Below are 15,646 nucleotides of genomic sequence, written 5' to 3' on the forward strand. Positions count from 1 at the left end.
ACCATGTAGTTTGGTGTATGTTGGCTGAAAATGTTCTGCCATCTGTATGCAGAACAAATTCACGGACAACGCCCTTCAGGCAAAAATCCACGGATTTGTCTGATGGAAGTCCGATCGTGTGTACGAGGCTTAAGACTTCTGCACACTGAATACTTCCCTCTCTCTTCTTCCCCCATCTCGCTTTCTCTATCTTGTGGTTGCATGAAATAAAATCGCATTGTCTATGGCCTGCTGTTTGATCTGCAGCTGCCATGGTGCTGTGCATGTTATGACACAATTTGATGGCTTGACATGTTGGTTGAGAGCGCAAGCAATTGTGACAGTTAATATTTGCAGTATGTGTTGAATGTAGGACCCCTTTCACTCTGGGGCTGCTCGTGCGTTAGTGCTGAAGCACCGCTCATTTTAGCGGCGCTTTAGTACTGTTTAAGCTGCTCTTTTTGGCCACTAGCGGGGCACTTTTAATCCCCGCTAGCAGTCAAAGAAGAGGTTAAAAACCCCTGTGTTGCGGTGCTTCGGAAGCGCTGCCCATTTATTGCAATGGGCAGGGGAGCGTTTTGGGAGCGATGTACGCACCGCTCCAAAACTGCCCCAAAGATGCTTTTTCTAACGTCCCGCAAGCGCCCCACCCACAGTGTGAAAACACTTGGGCTTTCACATTCGGGCGGCATGGCAGGCAGTTTACAGGCGATATTTCTAGTGCTAAAATGCCTAAAAACTACCTCAGTGCGAAAGGGGTTTAACTGTTTTGGGAAACAGTTAACTGGGTGGGTTTAGTTCCATTTTAATTTCAACTGATGTTAGACTTCCATCTTGGAAATTCAGTTGGAATGCTGTTTTTTTTTTAACATTTGGATTTCCGAGGTGTCAGACAAGCGCAGAAGCGCCCAGCCCTACAGATAGGTTATATGAAGTTTTATATGAAGTTTGTGCAGTGTGGTCTAATTTCATACATGATTGATTCTTCTCCATGAAATCAGTTAGTCAAGATGACCAGGAAAGTAAGCCTATATTTAGATTTTGCCAAAATGGCCATAATGGGCATCTGTTATCTAATGTCTATGAGAAACATTTGACCTGTCTGTCTGATCTTTAACACATTTAGCTGGCTATATATGTCTAAATTTGTCAAATCAATATGTGCATTATCCATTCTAAGCCATGCTCATATGAGGATAAAAGAAGGAATAGTTACACTCATGGTTTGAATGGCCACATGTGTACCCTACTAGGGGACGTTCATTGTTGGTAATATTATTAAAGCGGTAGTTCACCCTGACCCACATGATGTTACCATCGAGACAGGCATTGTAGCGCGAGCTACAGTATGCCTGTCCCGATTTTTTTAACCCCGTACTCACCTCGTAGTCGTCCATCGTAGATTCCGGCTCCCGCGGGGAATGGGCGTGCCTATGGAGAGGGAGGATGATTGACGGCCGGCCCTGGCACGTCACTCTCCCCGAAGACAGCCGGAGTAGGTCTCGGCTCTTCACGGCGCGTGCGCACAGGCTATGCGCACGCGTCGTGAAGACCAAGCCTATTTCGGCTATTTCCGGAGAAGCGTGACGCGCCAGAGCCGGCCGTCAATCATCCTCCGTCTCCAGAGGCACGCCCATTCCCCGGTATCTTCGATGGACGACTACAAGGTGAGTATGGGGGGAAAAAATTCGGGACAGGCATACTGTAGCTCGCGCTACAGTGCCTGATTTAAAGGTAAAAGAAAAAAAATTTTTTTTTTTCCTGTCGATAGGGTGAACCCCCGCTTTAAGCTGCTGTGGTCACTTTACATCTAACTTTGCCATGTCCTGATAACATGGAGGTCCCAAGGCTGATGGCATTTTTATACCAGATGCAGGTCAGCGCACATTTTTCCTCTTTAACCACTCCCATAGAAGGCATTTTTGCCCCTTCCTGCCCAGGACAATTTTCAGCTTTTAGCGCTGTCACACTTTGAATGACAATTGAGCGGTCATGCAACACTGTACCCAATTTTTTTTATCTTTTTCTTCCCACAAATAGAGTTTTCTTGTAGTGGTCTTTGATCACCTCTGCGGTTTTTATTTTTTGTTAAACTAAAAAATAGGGTTGTCCCGATACCACTTTTTTAGGACTGAGTACAAGTATCGATACTTTTTTTTATGTACTCGCCGATACCGAATACCGATACTTTTTTTTAAATGTGTCCCCAAATGCAGCCATGTCCCCCCACAAATGCAGCCATGTCCCACACATATGCAGCCATGTCCCCCACATATGCAGCCATGTCCCCCCCTTATGCAGCCATGTCCCCCCACAAATGCAGCCATGTCCCCCCCACAAATGCAGCCATGTCCCCAAACATATGCAGCCATGTCCCCAAACATATGCAGCCATGTCCCCAAACATATGCAGCCATGTCCCCAAACATATGCAGCCATGTCCCCCACATATATGCAGCCATGTCCCCCCACATATATGCAGCCATGTCCCCCCACATATATGCAGTCATGTCCCCCCATATATCCAGCCATGTCCCCCCACATATATGCAGCCATGTCCCCCCATATATCCAGCCATGTCCCCCCATATATCCAGCCATGTCCCCCATACAGTATATGCAGCCATGTCCCCCATATATGCAGCCATGTCCCCCACATATATCCAGCCATGTCCCCCATACCTGATGATGATAATGCCGCTGCCGCGTTAATCATTGTGCGGCGAACATTACAGGCAGCTTTCGTTTCAATAGCTGTTTTCCCTGCCACGCCGTGTAAAGGACACTCCCCCTTGCTCGGGATTAGACAGATCCGTCCAAGGGGGAGTGTCTATACACGGCGCGGCGGGCAAAACAGCTATTCAAACTAAAGGTGCCTGTAATGTTCGCCGCGCGGTGATTAACGATATACGGCGACAGCGGGGGGGGGGGGGAAAGTATTCTATTTAGGTATCGGGGGTATTTGCGGGAGTACGAGTACTCCCGCAAATACTCGTTATCGGTCCCGATACCGATACTGGTATCGGTATCGGGACAACCCTACTAAAAAATACCAAAATGTTTGAAAAAAAAAATGTTTTTCTTCGTCTGTTATAACATTTTGTTTTCTCCTTCACTGACGGACACTGATTAGGCGGCACTGATGGGCACTTATGAGGCAGAACTGGTGGGTACTAATAAGGAGGCACTAATATGTAGAATTGATGGCCACTGATATGCAGCACTGATGGGCACTGGCAGGCAGCAATGATGGACACTAATAGATGGCACTCTTTTCCAGCACTGATGATGAGGTACTGACAGGTGTTACTGATGGGCACCGATTGGCACTGTAATGAGCACTGACTGGCAGCTGATGGGCACAGATTTGCAGCTGTGGTGGGCACCTCTCACGGGGGATGTGCTGATAATCAATGTGCTGATTATCAGCACAAATCCCCCCTCTGACAGGGAGAGCTGCCGATCAGCTCTCCCTGTCAGCGCGAACCAAGGAAAGTCGTTTACCGGCACTTCCTGGTTCACGCCGTGATCAGTTGTGATTGATCACAGCTGATCATGTGGTAAGGAGCCTCCGTCAGAGGCTCCTTACCACGATCTGAGATGCGGTGTGCCAGACTGACACAGCGCACCACTGATTGCCGCGCTACGCGCCCCCATGCTGGCATGTTATCCCGAAAGACGTCATATGACTTCCAGTCAGGAAAACAGAACCACCGCCCGGTCTTCATTCTGCTAAAGGCCGGGCCTGAAGTGGTTAAACTGGTAAATACTTTTATCTATACTGAAGTTAAATATATAAATGCTACTCCCTGACTCATCTGCGAGAAGAGAGTTGGAAAAAAAAATTGCTGAATAGTTGATCTTATGAATCACTGATAACACGTAGAATACAAAGTGTTAATTAATCAGTGCTGGTAAATTGTTACTGAAAGATTGTATCAAATAAATTAGGGTTGTTCTTTTTCAGTCTTATTAGCAAATATGTTTTTGAAATGTCTCATGTGGTTTATTGATTAATAACAATACCTTGGGCTAGATTCAGTAAGAGTTACTCCGGCGTATCAGTCGATACGCCGTCCTAACTCTGAATTTACGCCGTCGTAAATTTAAGCGTATTCTGGAAACCAGATACGCTTAAATTAGGCTAAGATACGAGCGGCGTAAGTCTCTTAGGTGCATATTTACGCTGGCCGCTAGGTGGCACTTCCGTTGTTTTCGGTGTAGAATATGCAAATGACCTAGATACGCCGATTCACAAACGTACGTGCGCCTGGCGGTATTTTTTTATGTCGTTTGCGTAAGGCTTTTTCGGCGTAACGTTGCTCATGCTTCTATGAGGCGCACGCAATGTTAAGTATAGACGTCGTTCCCGCTTCGATTTTTGAATTCTTTACGTTGTTTGCGTAAGTCGTTCGCGAATAGGGCTGGACGTAATTTACGTTCACGTCGAAACCAATACGTAGTTGCGGCGTACTTGGGAGCAATGCACACTGGGATATGTACACGGACGGCGCATGCGCCGTTCGTAAAAAACGTCAATCACGTCAGGTCATCATACATTAACATAAAACACGCCCCCCCTTCCACATTTGAATTAGGCGGGCTTACGCCGGCCCATTTACGCTACGCCGCCGCAACTTACGGAGCAAGTGCTTTGTGAATAATGCACTTGCCCGTCCAAGTTGCGGAGGCGTAGCGTAAATAACATACGCTACGCCCACACAAAGATACGCTGCCCTTACTGAATTTAGCCCCAGGTATACTAAGGTGACCAGATTTTTTAAATGAAATCCGGGGACATTTTTTTTTATTTACTAGTAATGGCGGCAATCATCGACTCTCTGACCGCCCCCGCCCGCCTCACAGCCTCTCAAGTCTTACTCTCGGCCACTACTGGGTGGGGAGCAGTGGAAGATCACTCCGCCAGGGAAGGCAAGGAGATAAGCAGGCAGGCGGCTGCCCGGGACTTGAGCCAAGGCAGAAGAACATGCGAACAGTGCGGAATGGGCATGCACCCGAAACTGAAGAAATATTCCCTCCGCTCCGACCAGCACATGATCATCAGAAAGGGGGACAGATAATGAAACCCCCCCCCCCCCCCCCAAGCTAGTAGGAGCACTGACTGTCTATGAAATTGCACCAGTCCCTGTTCAAATCCAATCTGGGGACACAAACCGGGGACAGACTTGTTCCGGGGACAGTGTCCTCAATCAGGAGACTGTCCCCTGAAACCGGGGATGTCTGGTCACCCTATTGTATACTGTAGTTACACATTTGCAGTATACTGGAAGTCTGTTGCATTGACCTTGAGGTAAATTTATTTTTTTATCATGTTAAAGGGGTTGTAAAGGTAAAAAATGTTTTCCCTAAATGGCTTCCTTTACCTTAGTGCAGTCCTCCTTCTACCTCATCCTTCGATTTTGCTTTTAAATGCTCTTATTTCTTCTGAGAAATCCTCACTTCCTGTTCTTCTGTCTGTAACTCCACACCGTAATGCGAGAAAGCCTCTTGATTTACATTTTTGGTTGTAACATGACAAAATGTGGAAAATTTCAAGGGGTATGAATACTTTTTCAAGGCACTGTATAACTTATGTAGGAGGTCAAAACCTTTGAAAATGGGGCTTTCCGATGGGGAACAGTGACCGGCTCCAAACCTAAACTTTTTCTTATTTTTTGCCTTCATTGCTGTTCTGCTAACCCACCACATCAAGAGAGGAAGGAGAGCAAGAGCCAGAAACCATGGAGCATTATTTCTGTTTTCTCCTTAGAGTACCCTTTTTTTCTGGAGTCGGATTTGCTCTAGGGATGAGCCGAACGGGTTCGCACCAGAACCTTCGAACGGACCGAACGTTCGCGCGAACATTTAGAACCCCATTGACGTCTATGGGACTCGAACGTTCGAATTCAAAAGTGCTCATTTTAAAGCCTAATATGCAAGTTATTGTCGTAAAACGTCTTTGAGAACCCGGGTCTTGCCCCAGGGAACATGTATCAATGGAAAAAAAGTTTTAAAAATGGTCGTTTTTTTCAGGAGCAGTGATTTTAATGATGCTTTGCTTAAAAAAAAAAAAATGAAAAATTCCTTTAAATATTGTACCTGCTGGGTGTCTATAGTAGGACTCTTGAAAAAACAACCGTTTTTAAAACTTTTTTTCCATTGATACATGTTCCCTCGGGCAAGACCCATGTTCTCAAAGACGTTTTCACAGGCATACTATAGACACCCAGCAGGTACAATATTTAAAGGAATTATTTTTTTATTTTTTTATTTAAGCATCATTAAAATCACTGCTTCTGCATCTTTAGGTGCAAACTACAGAGCACACGGCCAGTACACACCAAGTAGCTTTAGGTGCAAACTACAGAGGACACAGGCAATAAACCACGTAAGAATACTGCAGCTAGCACAATCACCTGCCTGCCAGTAAATTAGGAAGAACTGATCTAGCTAAACTATACAGTGTATAAATATATATACAACACCTGGGATGCATATATATCCTCTACACACTGTAAGGCCTCGTACACACGACCGGACATGTCCGCTGAAACTCGTCCGCGGACCAGTTTCAGAGGACAGATCCGATCGTGTGTACAGGCTAGCAGACAGATTTCCAGCGGACAAAAGTTTCTTAGCATGCTAAGAAACTTGTCCGCTGGAGAGCTGTCCGTCGGACATGTCCGCTGGTTAGTACGTCTAACCAGCGGACCGAAATCCTGCGCATGCGTCGAATTGATTCGATGCATGCGTGGAAGCATTAAACTCGCGCGATAGAGAACGTCGGTGTCGTCTACGTCACCGCGTTCTCTGTCTGCGGGGATTTAGGTTTGATGGTGTGTACAGCCATCAGACCGAAATCTCCGAGCGGACATGTCCGATGAAAACGGTCCGCGGACCGTTTTCATCGGACATGTCCTGTGGTGTGTACGAGGCCTAATATTAACTGACTAGCCTGCCTGCCTGCCTGCCTGCTCTATCTACCTTCAAAAAAATGACACTCTCTCTGTCCTCTCTTAACCACCGCAACACACTACACAAGGCCGACCTGCAGGCGGCCTTTTATAGTGTGGGGCGTGTACTAAACCCCCTGAGCCATAATTTGCCAAAGCCACCCTGGCTTTGGCCAATTATGGCTCTCCGTTTTTTGCAAGCTGTGATTGGCCAAGCATGCGGGTCATAGTGCATGCTTGGCCAATCATCAGCCAGCGATGCTGCAGTGAATTATGGTCTGTGAAACGTAACTCGAATTTGGCGCGAACGACCCGTTTTGTTCGTATTTCGACGAACGATTAAACATACGATGTTCGAGTCGAACATGAGTTTGACTCGAATACGAAGCCCATCCCTAATTTGCTCCACAAATAACAGAAAGTATATGCAGTAGGTGACAAATACAGTAGATAAGATGTTTGTTTTGACCACAGGCTACTTCACATTGTTGAATGTATGTGTTGCTCTATTTAGAAATCTTTCATAATGTTTTCTTTTCTTTTTTTTTATGTTATAGACTTTGGAGAAATCTCATAAATTGAAAGAGAACCCAATAACCTAAGATGGAATATTTAGGTCAACCACCTGAAAGCACAGATGTAGGTCTGCAAACTGATGATGAGATCCAAGAAACTGCAGTTGTTGATCTTGGTGAAGACATGGCTTCCTCTGTACCATCTCTAATAGACGAGGCAGCTTCTCAGGAACAAGACCACAATTTCAATGCTCAGAGTAAAGGGGTACAAAGCATTGATGAGAAACCGCACACTGAAGAAAGTCAAAATGGGCAAGAGGATTTACCTACCAGTGAAGACATTGTCAGCCCAGGTGATGAACCACCTGATTCAGACATGTCAGCTGAAAAGCAATATAAACAAGAGGCTGAATCGACACCACTAGACGACGTTATAGATCAAGCTTTAACAACGCAGCAACATATTGGGGATCAGACTGCTTCAGAGCTCATTGCTGATTTGCCAGCATCAGAGCAGGTGCCAGAGACAATGCATGAAGACCATATACAAATCTTAAATGATACAATGACAGATGAGATTACAGTTTCACAGAGAGAAGAGGAGGAGCCATCTACAGAAAAAGATGTATCTTCGGATATAACCAGTCCAACGGCAACAGGTAGTTTATTTGAATGGAGTTTTACTGCCTCACTTTAAAGTGGCCAGTAATGTCAAACAATTCTAGGAGTATGGTTATATTATATCAGTGGTGGTCAACTTTCTTGATATGGGAGTCTCAAGTGCGGCCCCTGACATCACCAAAGGGTAACACAAAAAATAAAGTAAATATTCATTCTTAGAGACAGCAAACACCCAACAGGAGATGGTCAAACACTTTGGGTATGTTACTGGAGAATGTCAAAGACTGTAGCTATAACACAATAGATAGTCAGAGACTGTGGGCATGATACAAGAGATGGTCAGAGACTGTGGGAATTATACAAGACATGGTCAGAGACTGCAGGCATGATACCAGAGATGGTCAGAGACTGTAGGCATGATACCAGAGATGGCCAGAGACTTAGGGCATGATACAAGAGATGGTCAGAGACTGTGGGCATGATACCAGAGATGGTCAGAGACTATGGGCATGATACAAGAGATGGTCAAAGACTGCAGGCATGATACAAGAGATGGTCAGAGACTGTGGGCATGATACAAGAGATGGTCAGAGACTGCGGGCATGATACCAGAGATGCTCAGACTTAGGGCATGATACAAGAGATAGTCAGAGACTGCAGGCATGATACAAGAGGTGGTCAGAGACTGCAGGCATGATACAAGAGATGGTCAGAGACTGCAGACATGATACAAGAGATGGTCAGAGACTGCGGGCATGATACAAGAGATGGTCAGTGACTGTGGGCATGATACAAGAGATGCTCAGAGACTTAGGGCATGATACAAGAGATGCTCAGAGACTGCAGGCATGATACAAGAGATGGTCAGAGACTGCAGGCATGATACAAGAGATGGTCAGAGACTGTGGGCATGATACAAGAGATGGTCAGTGACTGTGGGCATGATACAAGAGATGGTCAGAGACTATAGGCATGATACCAAAGATAGTGGGAGACTGCAGGTATGATTCAATAGATGGTCAGTGACTAAGGGCATGATACAAGACATGGTCAGAGGCCGCGGACATGATACAAGACATGGCCAGAGACTGTGGACATGATACAAGACATGGTCAGAGACTGCCAGCATGATACAAGAGATGGCCAGAGACTGCTGGCATGATACAATATATGGTCAATGACTGAGGGCATGATACAAGATATGTGCATATATCCTGTGGTGATACCGCGAATGCACCTGTATAGGATGTGCCAACGCCCCGATATGATGAGAATTTGGATGAGAGACTATTAAATTGGGCTTTAAGGGCACACAGTACAAATTGGTATAGAAAACTAGAAATTTATTAAGTATGAAATATCATAAAATCGGACAGACGTAAAATCAAATTTTAGGTCAGTAACTGATACTACAAGGGTAGTGACAACAATATACAATCTTATTATACACAAGCTTTATCTGAAAAGCTTAGTTACAGGTACAATGTTGAGTTGTGTGTCCCATGTGGTATTCCGGAGGTTTAATGGAGGGCTTGCTCTACATGTTACGCGCTTAGCGCTTCCTCAGGAGCATAAGATATTGCATCTAATGGAACATATATACAAGAAAACAATTAAGTTCACAAGTATACATACATGGAAAAGTTTTTTGTGTATACAAAACACATACAATATAGCATATACATAGCAAATTATATAAAAGGAAACAAAATATAGACACAAAGAATAATATTTGCATTTGTCAGTGCAGGTGCGGTAGAGCAGGAGGGCAGCGTGTCACCAAAGCCCACCGAGAAACAGTGAAAGAGGCAAGCATCACAGAAATTTGACACCCAGAGGAGAAATAGGAAAGAAAAAAAAGGAAAAAAGGGAAAAGAAAAGAAAAAGGGAAGGAGGATTTTGGGGTTAGGGAACGGAGGGAGGGGAGGGAGAATGCAGGGATAGGGGGTAAAAGAAGAAAAAGGGGAAGGAAAAGAAAAGGGGGGATACAAGATATGGTCAGAGGCCGCGGACATGATACAAGACATGGCCAGAGACTGCGGACATGATACAAGACATGGTCAGAGACTGCCAGCATGATACAAGAGATGGCCAGAGACTGCTGGCATGATACAATATATGGTCAGTGACTGAGGGCATGATACAAGACATGGTCAGAAACATAATACAAGAGCTGTTGGAGACAGTAATAGACTAGAGACACATTATATGAGACTACTAGATATCACTGCTGTAACAGGGCAGTAGGGAAACAAAGATCAGTGTCTGCAGGGTGCCCAAAGTGCCACACATAAAATGCCAAAGGCACGCATGTGGCTCTTTGGCCCCAGGTTGGGCACCAGGGTATTGTGTTGTCTTCTGTTTTTTCTCATTTAATTTCTTCTGCAATGTACTTTGGGTTATGTGCATCCCTGCATTTAATATACTGTTAATATACTGCAAATAATTGGCACTGTATGAGCTATATGATATGCAGATTTTCTGCCTTTTGTAACTAGCTTGATAATTACTTTCAGATGGCTATTCTCTGTTGAGATCCAGTGAATCAGAGCTGAATAGAACACTTTTGTGACATCCAAGTTTGTTGAGTTTTTGATGCTATAGCTTGTGACTGAAGGCAAACAGACCCATAATGGGTCTATGGGCAGGTCAGAGGAAACAGACATCCGTTTACATTCTTTTGCCACCAATCCATATTTTTTTTGTAAAAGACTGGAAAATAATGCAATTGTTATTTTATTTTTTATTTACGGTAAATGAACTAATGCCTTGTACACACGGTCGGACTTTTGACAATGCAAAAGTCTGCCGTGAGTCCGTCAGAAGTCCGATGGAAAGAAAGAGAACAGGTTCTCTATCTAAGGTCCGTTGGACTTTCGAAAAAAAAAAGTCCGATGGAGGCCTAGAAAAAAAGCCTGTCTGACTTTTTTTCTCTGAAAATCCGGCTGTGTGTACGAGGCATTATTGGTAATCGAATGTAAATGGATGAATGCTTGTTTGTCATTTACATTCGCCTGCCCATAGACTACAATAAGCATCCAGTCAAATCCACCTGAAAAACTAAAACGCTCATCTGAATGGACTCTACAAAAAAATAAAAGTTCAGATTTTTAGATTGACATGGAGAAGAGAATTACCAGTCATTCATATCTAGATGGGAGTGATAATGTAGGATTTATGCTACCTGTGATCAGGGCTGTGGAGTCGGTAGATAAATGTTCCGACTCCTCAGTTTTATGTACTTCCGACTCCCCGACTCCGACTCCTCAGTTTTATGTACTTCCGACTCCGACTCCCCGACTCCGACTCCTCTGTATTAATATGCGAATGTATTTTATACATTCCTTGAGGAAAGAAACGCAACCTACCACAGGACTACTGGCTGGGAAGCCAACAGTCTACTGTATTGCACAGTTTAAGCAAACGACAAACACAATGAAAACAAAGTTTTATTAATTTTGTTTTATTAATCAATCAAGTGGCTGGATAGTAGCAGCAGGCATAAACATCAGGAACAGGATCTTTACCAGTTCAAAAATACAAACCACATTATTTGGTTGTTTTAGAACAAAAACAAAACATAGGGCAGTGGGAGGATCCAGGAATGGGCATTTATTCTAAAACATGATTTTCCTAGGAGAATCCCATAGTCATGTTTAAAGTTTAAGCTAACAATCTGTCACGGAAGCATGAATCAGACGTACAACAATAGATAAATGGAATAGGAAGGCTTTATTGAAAACCAAACAGCAAGGTAAAAGTCCAAACGGATGATCAAACAGTGCAGAGTCTTCCACCGGAGCCAGGGATCAGGAGCCAGAAGGGTAGTCCGAACGAAGCCAGGGATCAGGAGCCAGAAGGGTAGTCCGTGGAAGCCGGGTCGGTAACCAAGAGCAGCAGCACAATCTCAGGAGCATGTGAATACAAGAGGACCAAGCAGGGAAATGAAGCAACAGACCTCCTATATATATATGCAAGGCATCCAGCTCCTCCCAGTGGGAAGGAGGAGCCGCAGTGTGTGGTAAGTTATAAGAAGCCCAGAAACCAATATGGCCGCCAGCACATGTCAGATGAAAGAAGCCAGCAAAAGGTAAGACCATGACAGTACCTCCCCCTCAAGGGCCCCTCCTCCGCGGCGCAAAAAACGGTTTCTGAGGGAAGCGCGCGTGGAAGGCTCGGAGCAAGGCAGGAGCATGGACATCTGCGGAGGGAACCCAGGAACGCTCCTCTGGACCATAACCACGCCAGTGGACCAAAAACTGCACCCGACCGCGGACCAAGCGTGAGTCCAGGATATTGCTCACCTCATAATCCTCATGATCGCCCACCTGGACTGGACGAGGCCGAGGGACCGAGGAGGTGAAGCAATTGCATACCAGTGGTTTCAACAGGGACACGTGAAACACATTGGAGACCCGCATGCCCGGTGGGAGCGCAAAGGCATAGGCAACCGGGTTCACCCTGCGAAGCACTCGGAAGGGACCAACAAAGCGAGGAGCCAGCTTAGGAGTGGGCACTCGAAGGTTGAGGTTGCGAGTGGACAACCATACGCGGTCTCCGACCTGGTAGGAAGGAGCAGGCGCCCGTCTGCGATCAGCCTGGAGTTTCTGGCGCTGCGCAGAGACCTCAAGGGACCTCTGGATCTGTACCCAAGAAGCACGTAGAGCGGAAAGGTGATCCTCCACAGCCGGAATATCCTGGGGAGAGAATGACTCCGGTAACACGGCAGGTTGGAACCCATAATTGGCCATGAAGGGAGACGTCCCAGAGGAAGAGTTAACTGCCGTGTTCCTGGCAAACTCAGCCCATGGCAGAAGGTCAGCCCAATTGTCTTGATGATCGGAGACATAGCAACGAAGAAATTGCTCCAGGGCCTGATTGGACCGTTCTGCGGCCCCATTGGACTGAGGGTGGTAGGCCGAGGAGAAGGAGAGTCGAATCCCCAACTGGGAACAAAAGGCGCGCCAGAACCTGGACACAAACTGACTTCCCCGATCCGAAACTATGTCCTTGGGCAAACCGTGCAACCGGAAGACCTCCCTGGCGAAAACCGTGGCCAACTCTTGTGCAGAGGGTAATTTCTTGAGAGGAACACAGTGGCACATCTTGGAAAACCGATCCACAATCATGAGGATGACCGTATGGCCTCGGGATGCAGGAAGGTCCACAATGAAGTCCATCCCGAGGTGTGACCATGGGCGCTCCCCAGTGGCAATGGGTTGTAGGAGACCCAACGGAAGGTGCCGAGGGGACTTACTCTGGGCACAAACAGAGCATGCTGCTACATATGTGGCAATGTCAGCACGCAGAGAAGGCCACCAGAACAAACGTGAAACAGCCCAGGACAGCTGATTCTTACCAGGATGCCCCGCGGTCTTGGAGTTATGGTAGGTACGCAACAACCGAGTGCGCAACTCCTCAGGCACGAAACATCTGCCGTCGGGCCTCCCAGAGGGAGCACCAGATTGGGCCGCCAAAATCTGCTCTCCAAGGGGAGAGGTCAGGCTGGTGCGAATGGCGGCCAGGATCTGATTAGGAGGTATGACCGAAGTCGGTATCGATTCCTCCCTGGACAGCTCGGAGTATTGACGTGATAAGGCATCCGCCCTGACGTTCTTGGAACCAGGTAGATAGGAGACCACATAATTGAAACGTGACAGGAACAAAGCCCATCTGGCCTGACGGGGTGTCAATCTCTTGGCCTCAGAAAGGTAAGTCAGATTCTTGTGGTCCGTTAGGATGAGAACCGGAACCACCGAACCCTCGAGCAAGTGCCTCCACTCTTTGAGAGCCTGCACGATGGCCAACAACTCTCTGTCACCAATCTGGTAGTTGCACTCCGCGGGAGACAGTTTCCGGGAGTAAAACCCACAGGGAAGCAGAGGACCCTCTGGTGTCCGACGCTGTGACAGAAGGGCGCCTACTCCCGTCTCAGACGCGTCCACCTCGAGAACAAAGGGTAACCCAGGGTTGGGATGAGACAGTATTGGAGCCGACACAAAGGCAGATTTTAGAGCCTCAAAAGCCCGGATGGCCTCGGCCGGCCAGACCTGGGAATTACTGCCCTTCCTGGTCAAATGCGTGAGAGGTTTGGCCAACATGGAGAAGTCCCTGATGAACTTCCGATAATAATTGGCGAAGCCCAAAAAGCGCTGCAGGGAACGAAGACCACTGGGCTGGGGCCACTTTAAGACTGCCGAAACCTTCTCAGGGTCCATGGAGAACCCCTCAGCGGAAATGATGTAACCTAAGAAGGTTACCTGGGACCGGTGAAATTCGCATTTCTCAAGATTACCGAAAAGCTTGTTCTCTCGTAACCGTTGCAACACTCGCTTGACATCCAGAATGTGGGCCTCCATGGATCCAGAATATACCAAGATGTCATCCAAATAGACCACCACACACTGCTGCAACAGGTCACGGAAAACATCGTTGATGAATTCCTGAAAGACTGCGGGCGCATTGCACAACCCAAAAGGCATAACCAGGGATTCATAATGACCAGTCCTGGTGTTGAACGCGGTCTTCCACTCGTCACCAGCCTTGATCCTTACAAGGTTATATGCCGCCCTCAGATCGAGTTTGGTAAAGACCGTGGCCCCTTTCAGGCGATCAAACAACTCGGAAATCAACGGTATTGGGTATGCGTTCTTGATCGTGATGCGATTAATGCCCCTATAGTCGATGCAAGGCCTCAACTCTCCGCCCTTCTTTTTTACAAAGAAAAATCCAGCCCCTGCCGGGGACGAGGATTTGCGAATGTGCCCATGGGAAAGCGCCTCCTTCACGTACTCCTCCATGGCCTCATTCTCCGCAACGACAGTGGATAGACCCTGCCACGAGGAGGAACGGCACCAGGTTGTAAATCTATGGCACAATCATATGGGCGGTGCGGAGGCAGGGCAACAGCGCGCACCTTATCGAATACATCCCGGTACCCCTCGTATTCAGGAGGCAACACAGAGTCCGAGGAGGTACACAACAACTTGACAGGCCCATGGATGCAACTAGCCCCACACTGTGGTGACCACGAGAGGATCTCGGCAGATCTCCAATCAAAAGTCGGATTATGCTTCTGGAGCCAGGGGTACCCCAAGACCACCGAGTAGTGTGGAGACGAAATGACCTGAAGGCAGGCCGACTCCCTGTGAACGGCCCCAATGGCTATCCCCACCGGAAGGGTCTCATGAGTCACGTGCGACGGCTGGAGGGGTCTGCCGTCTATCGCCTCGAGAACCAGCGGGGAAACTCGAGCCTGCAGAGGAATGGAGTTGGCGGCAGCGAACTTACTATCAATGAAAAATCCACCAGCACCAGAGTCCACCAACGCCTGGGTCGTCACCGATCCCCCGACCCAGAAGAGAACAACAGTGATCAGTGGTTTATCAGCACGGGAAACCGGGGACGAAGAGACTCCACCCAAGATCTGCCCCCGACAGGATCTCAGGTGCGAGCGTTTCCCGGACGGTTCGGACATGCCAACCGAAAATGCCCACCGAGACCACAGTACATGCATCGGCCCTCGCGTCTCCGGAATGCCCTCTCCCCCTCGGACAGGCGAGCAAACCCCAGCTGCATGG

The 15,646-nt window shown here is 47.1% G+C and overlaps 1 protein-coding gene across 1 annotated transcript in view; it reads left to right on the plus strand.

The window, feature by feature from the left end:
• The window catches only part of IQUB (IQ motif and ubiquitin domain containing), a 90,393-nt gene that overhangs the window by 6,456 nt on the left and 68,291 nt on the right, over positions 1 to 15,646 (plus strand). The window contains exon 2 of the mRNA XM_040343714.1: positions 7,488 to 8,104. Coding sequence (XP_040199648.1) covers positions 7,534 to 8,104 — 571 coding nt within the window. The 5' untranslated portion in view covers positions 7,488 to 7,533. The remainder of the gene's footprint in view (positions 1 to 7,487; positions 8,105 to 15,646) is intronic.

Source organism: Rana temporaria, chromosome 3 (assembly GCF_905171775.1).
Source record: "Rana temporaria chromosome 3, aRanTem1.1, whole genome shotgun sequence".
Taxonomy (NCBI): Eukaryota; Metazoa; Chordata; class Amphibia; order Anura; family Ranidae; genus Rana; species Rana temporaria.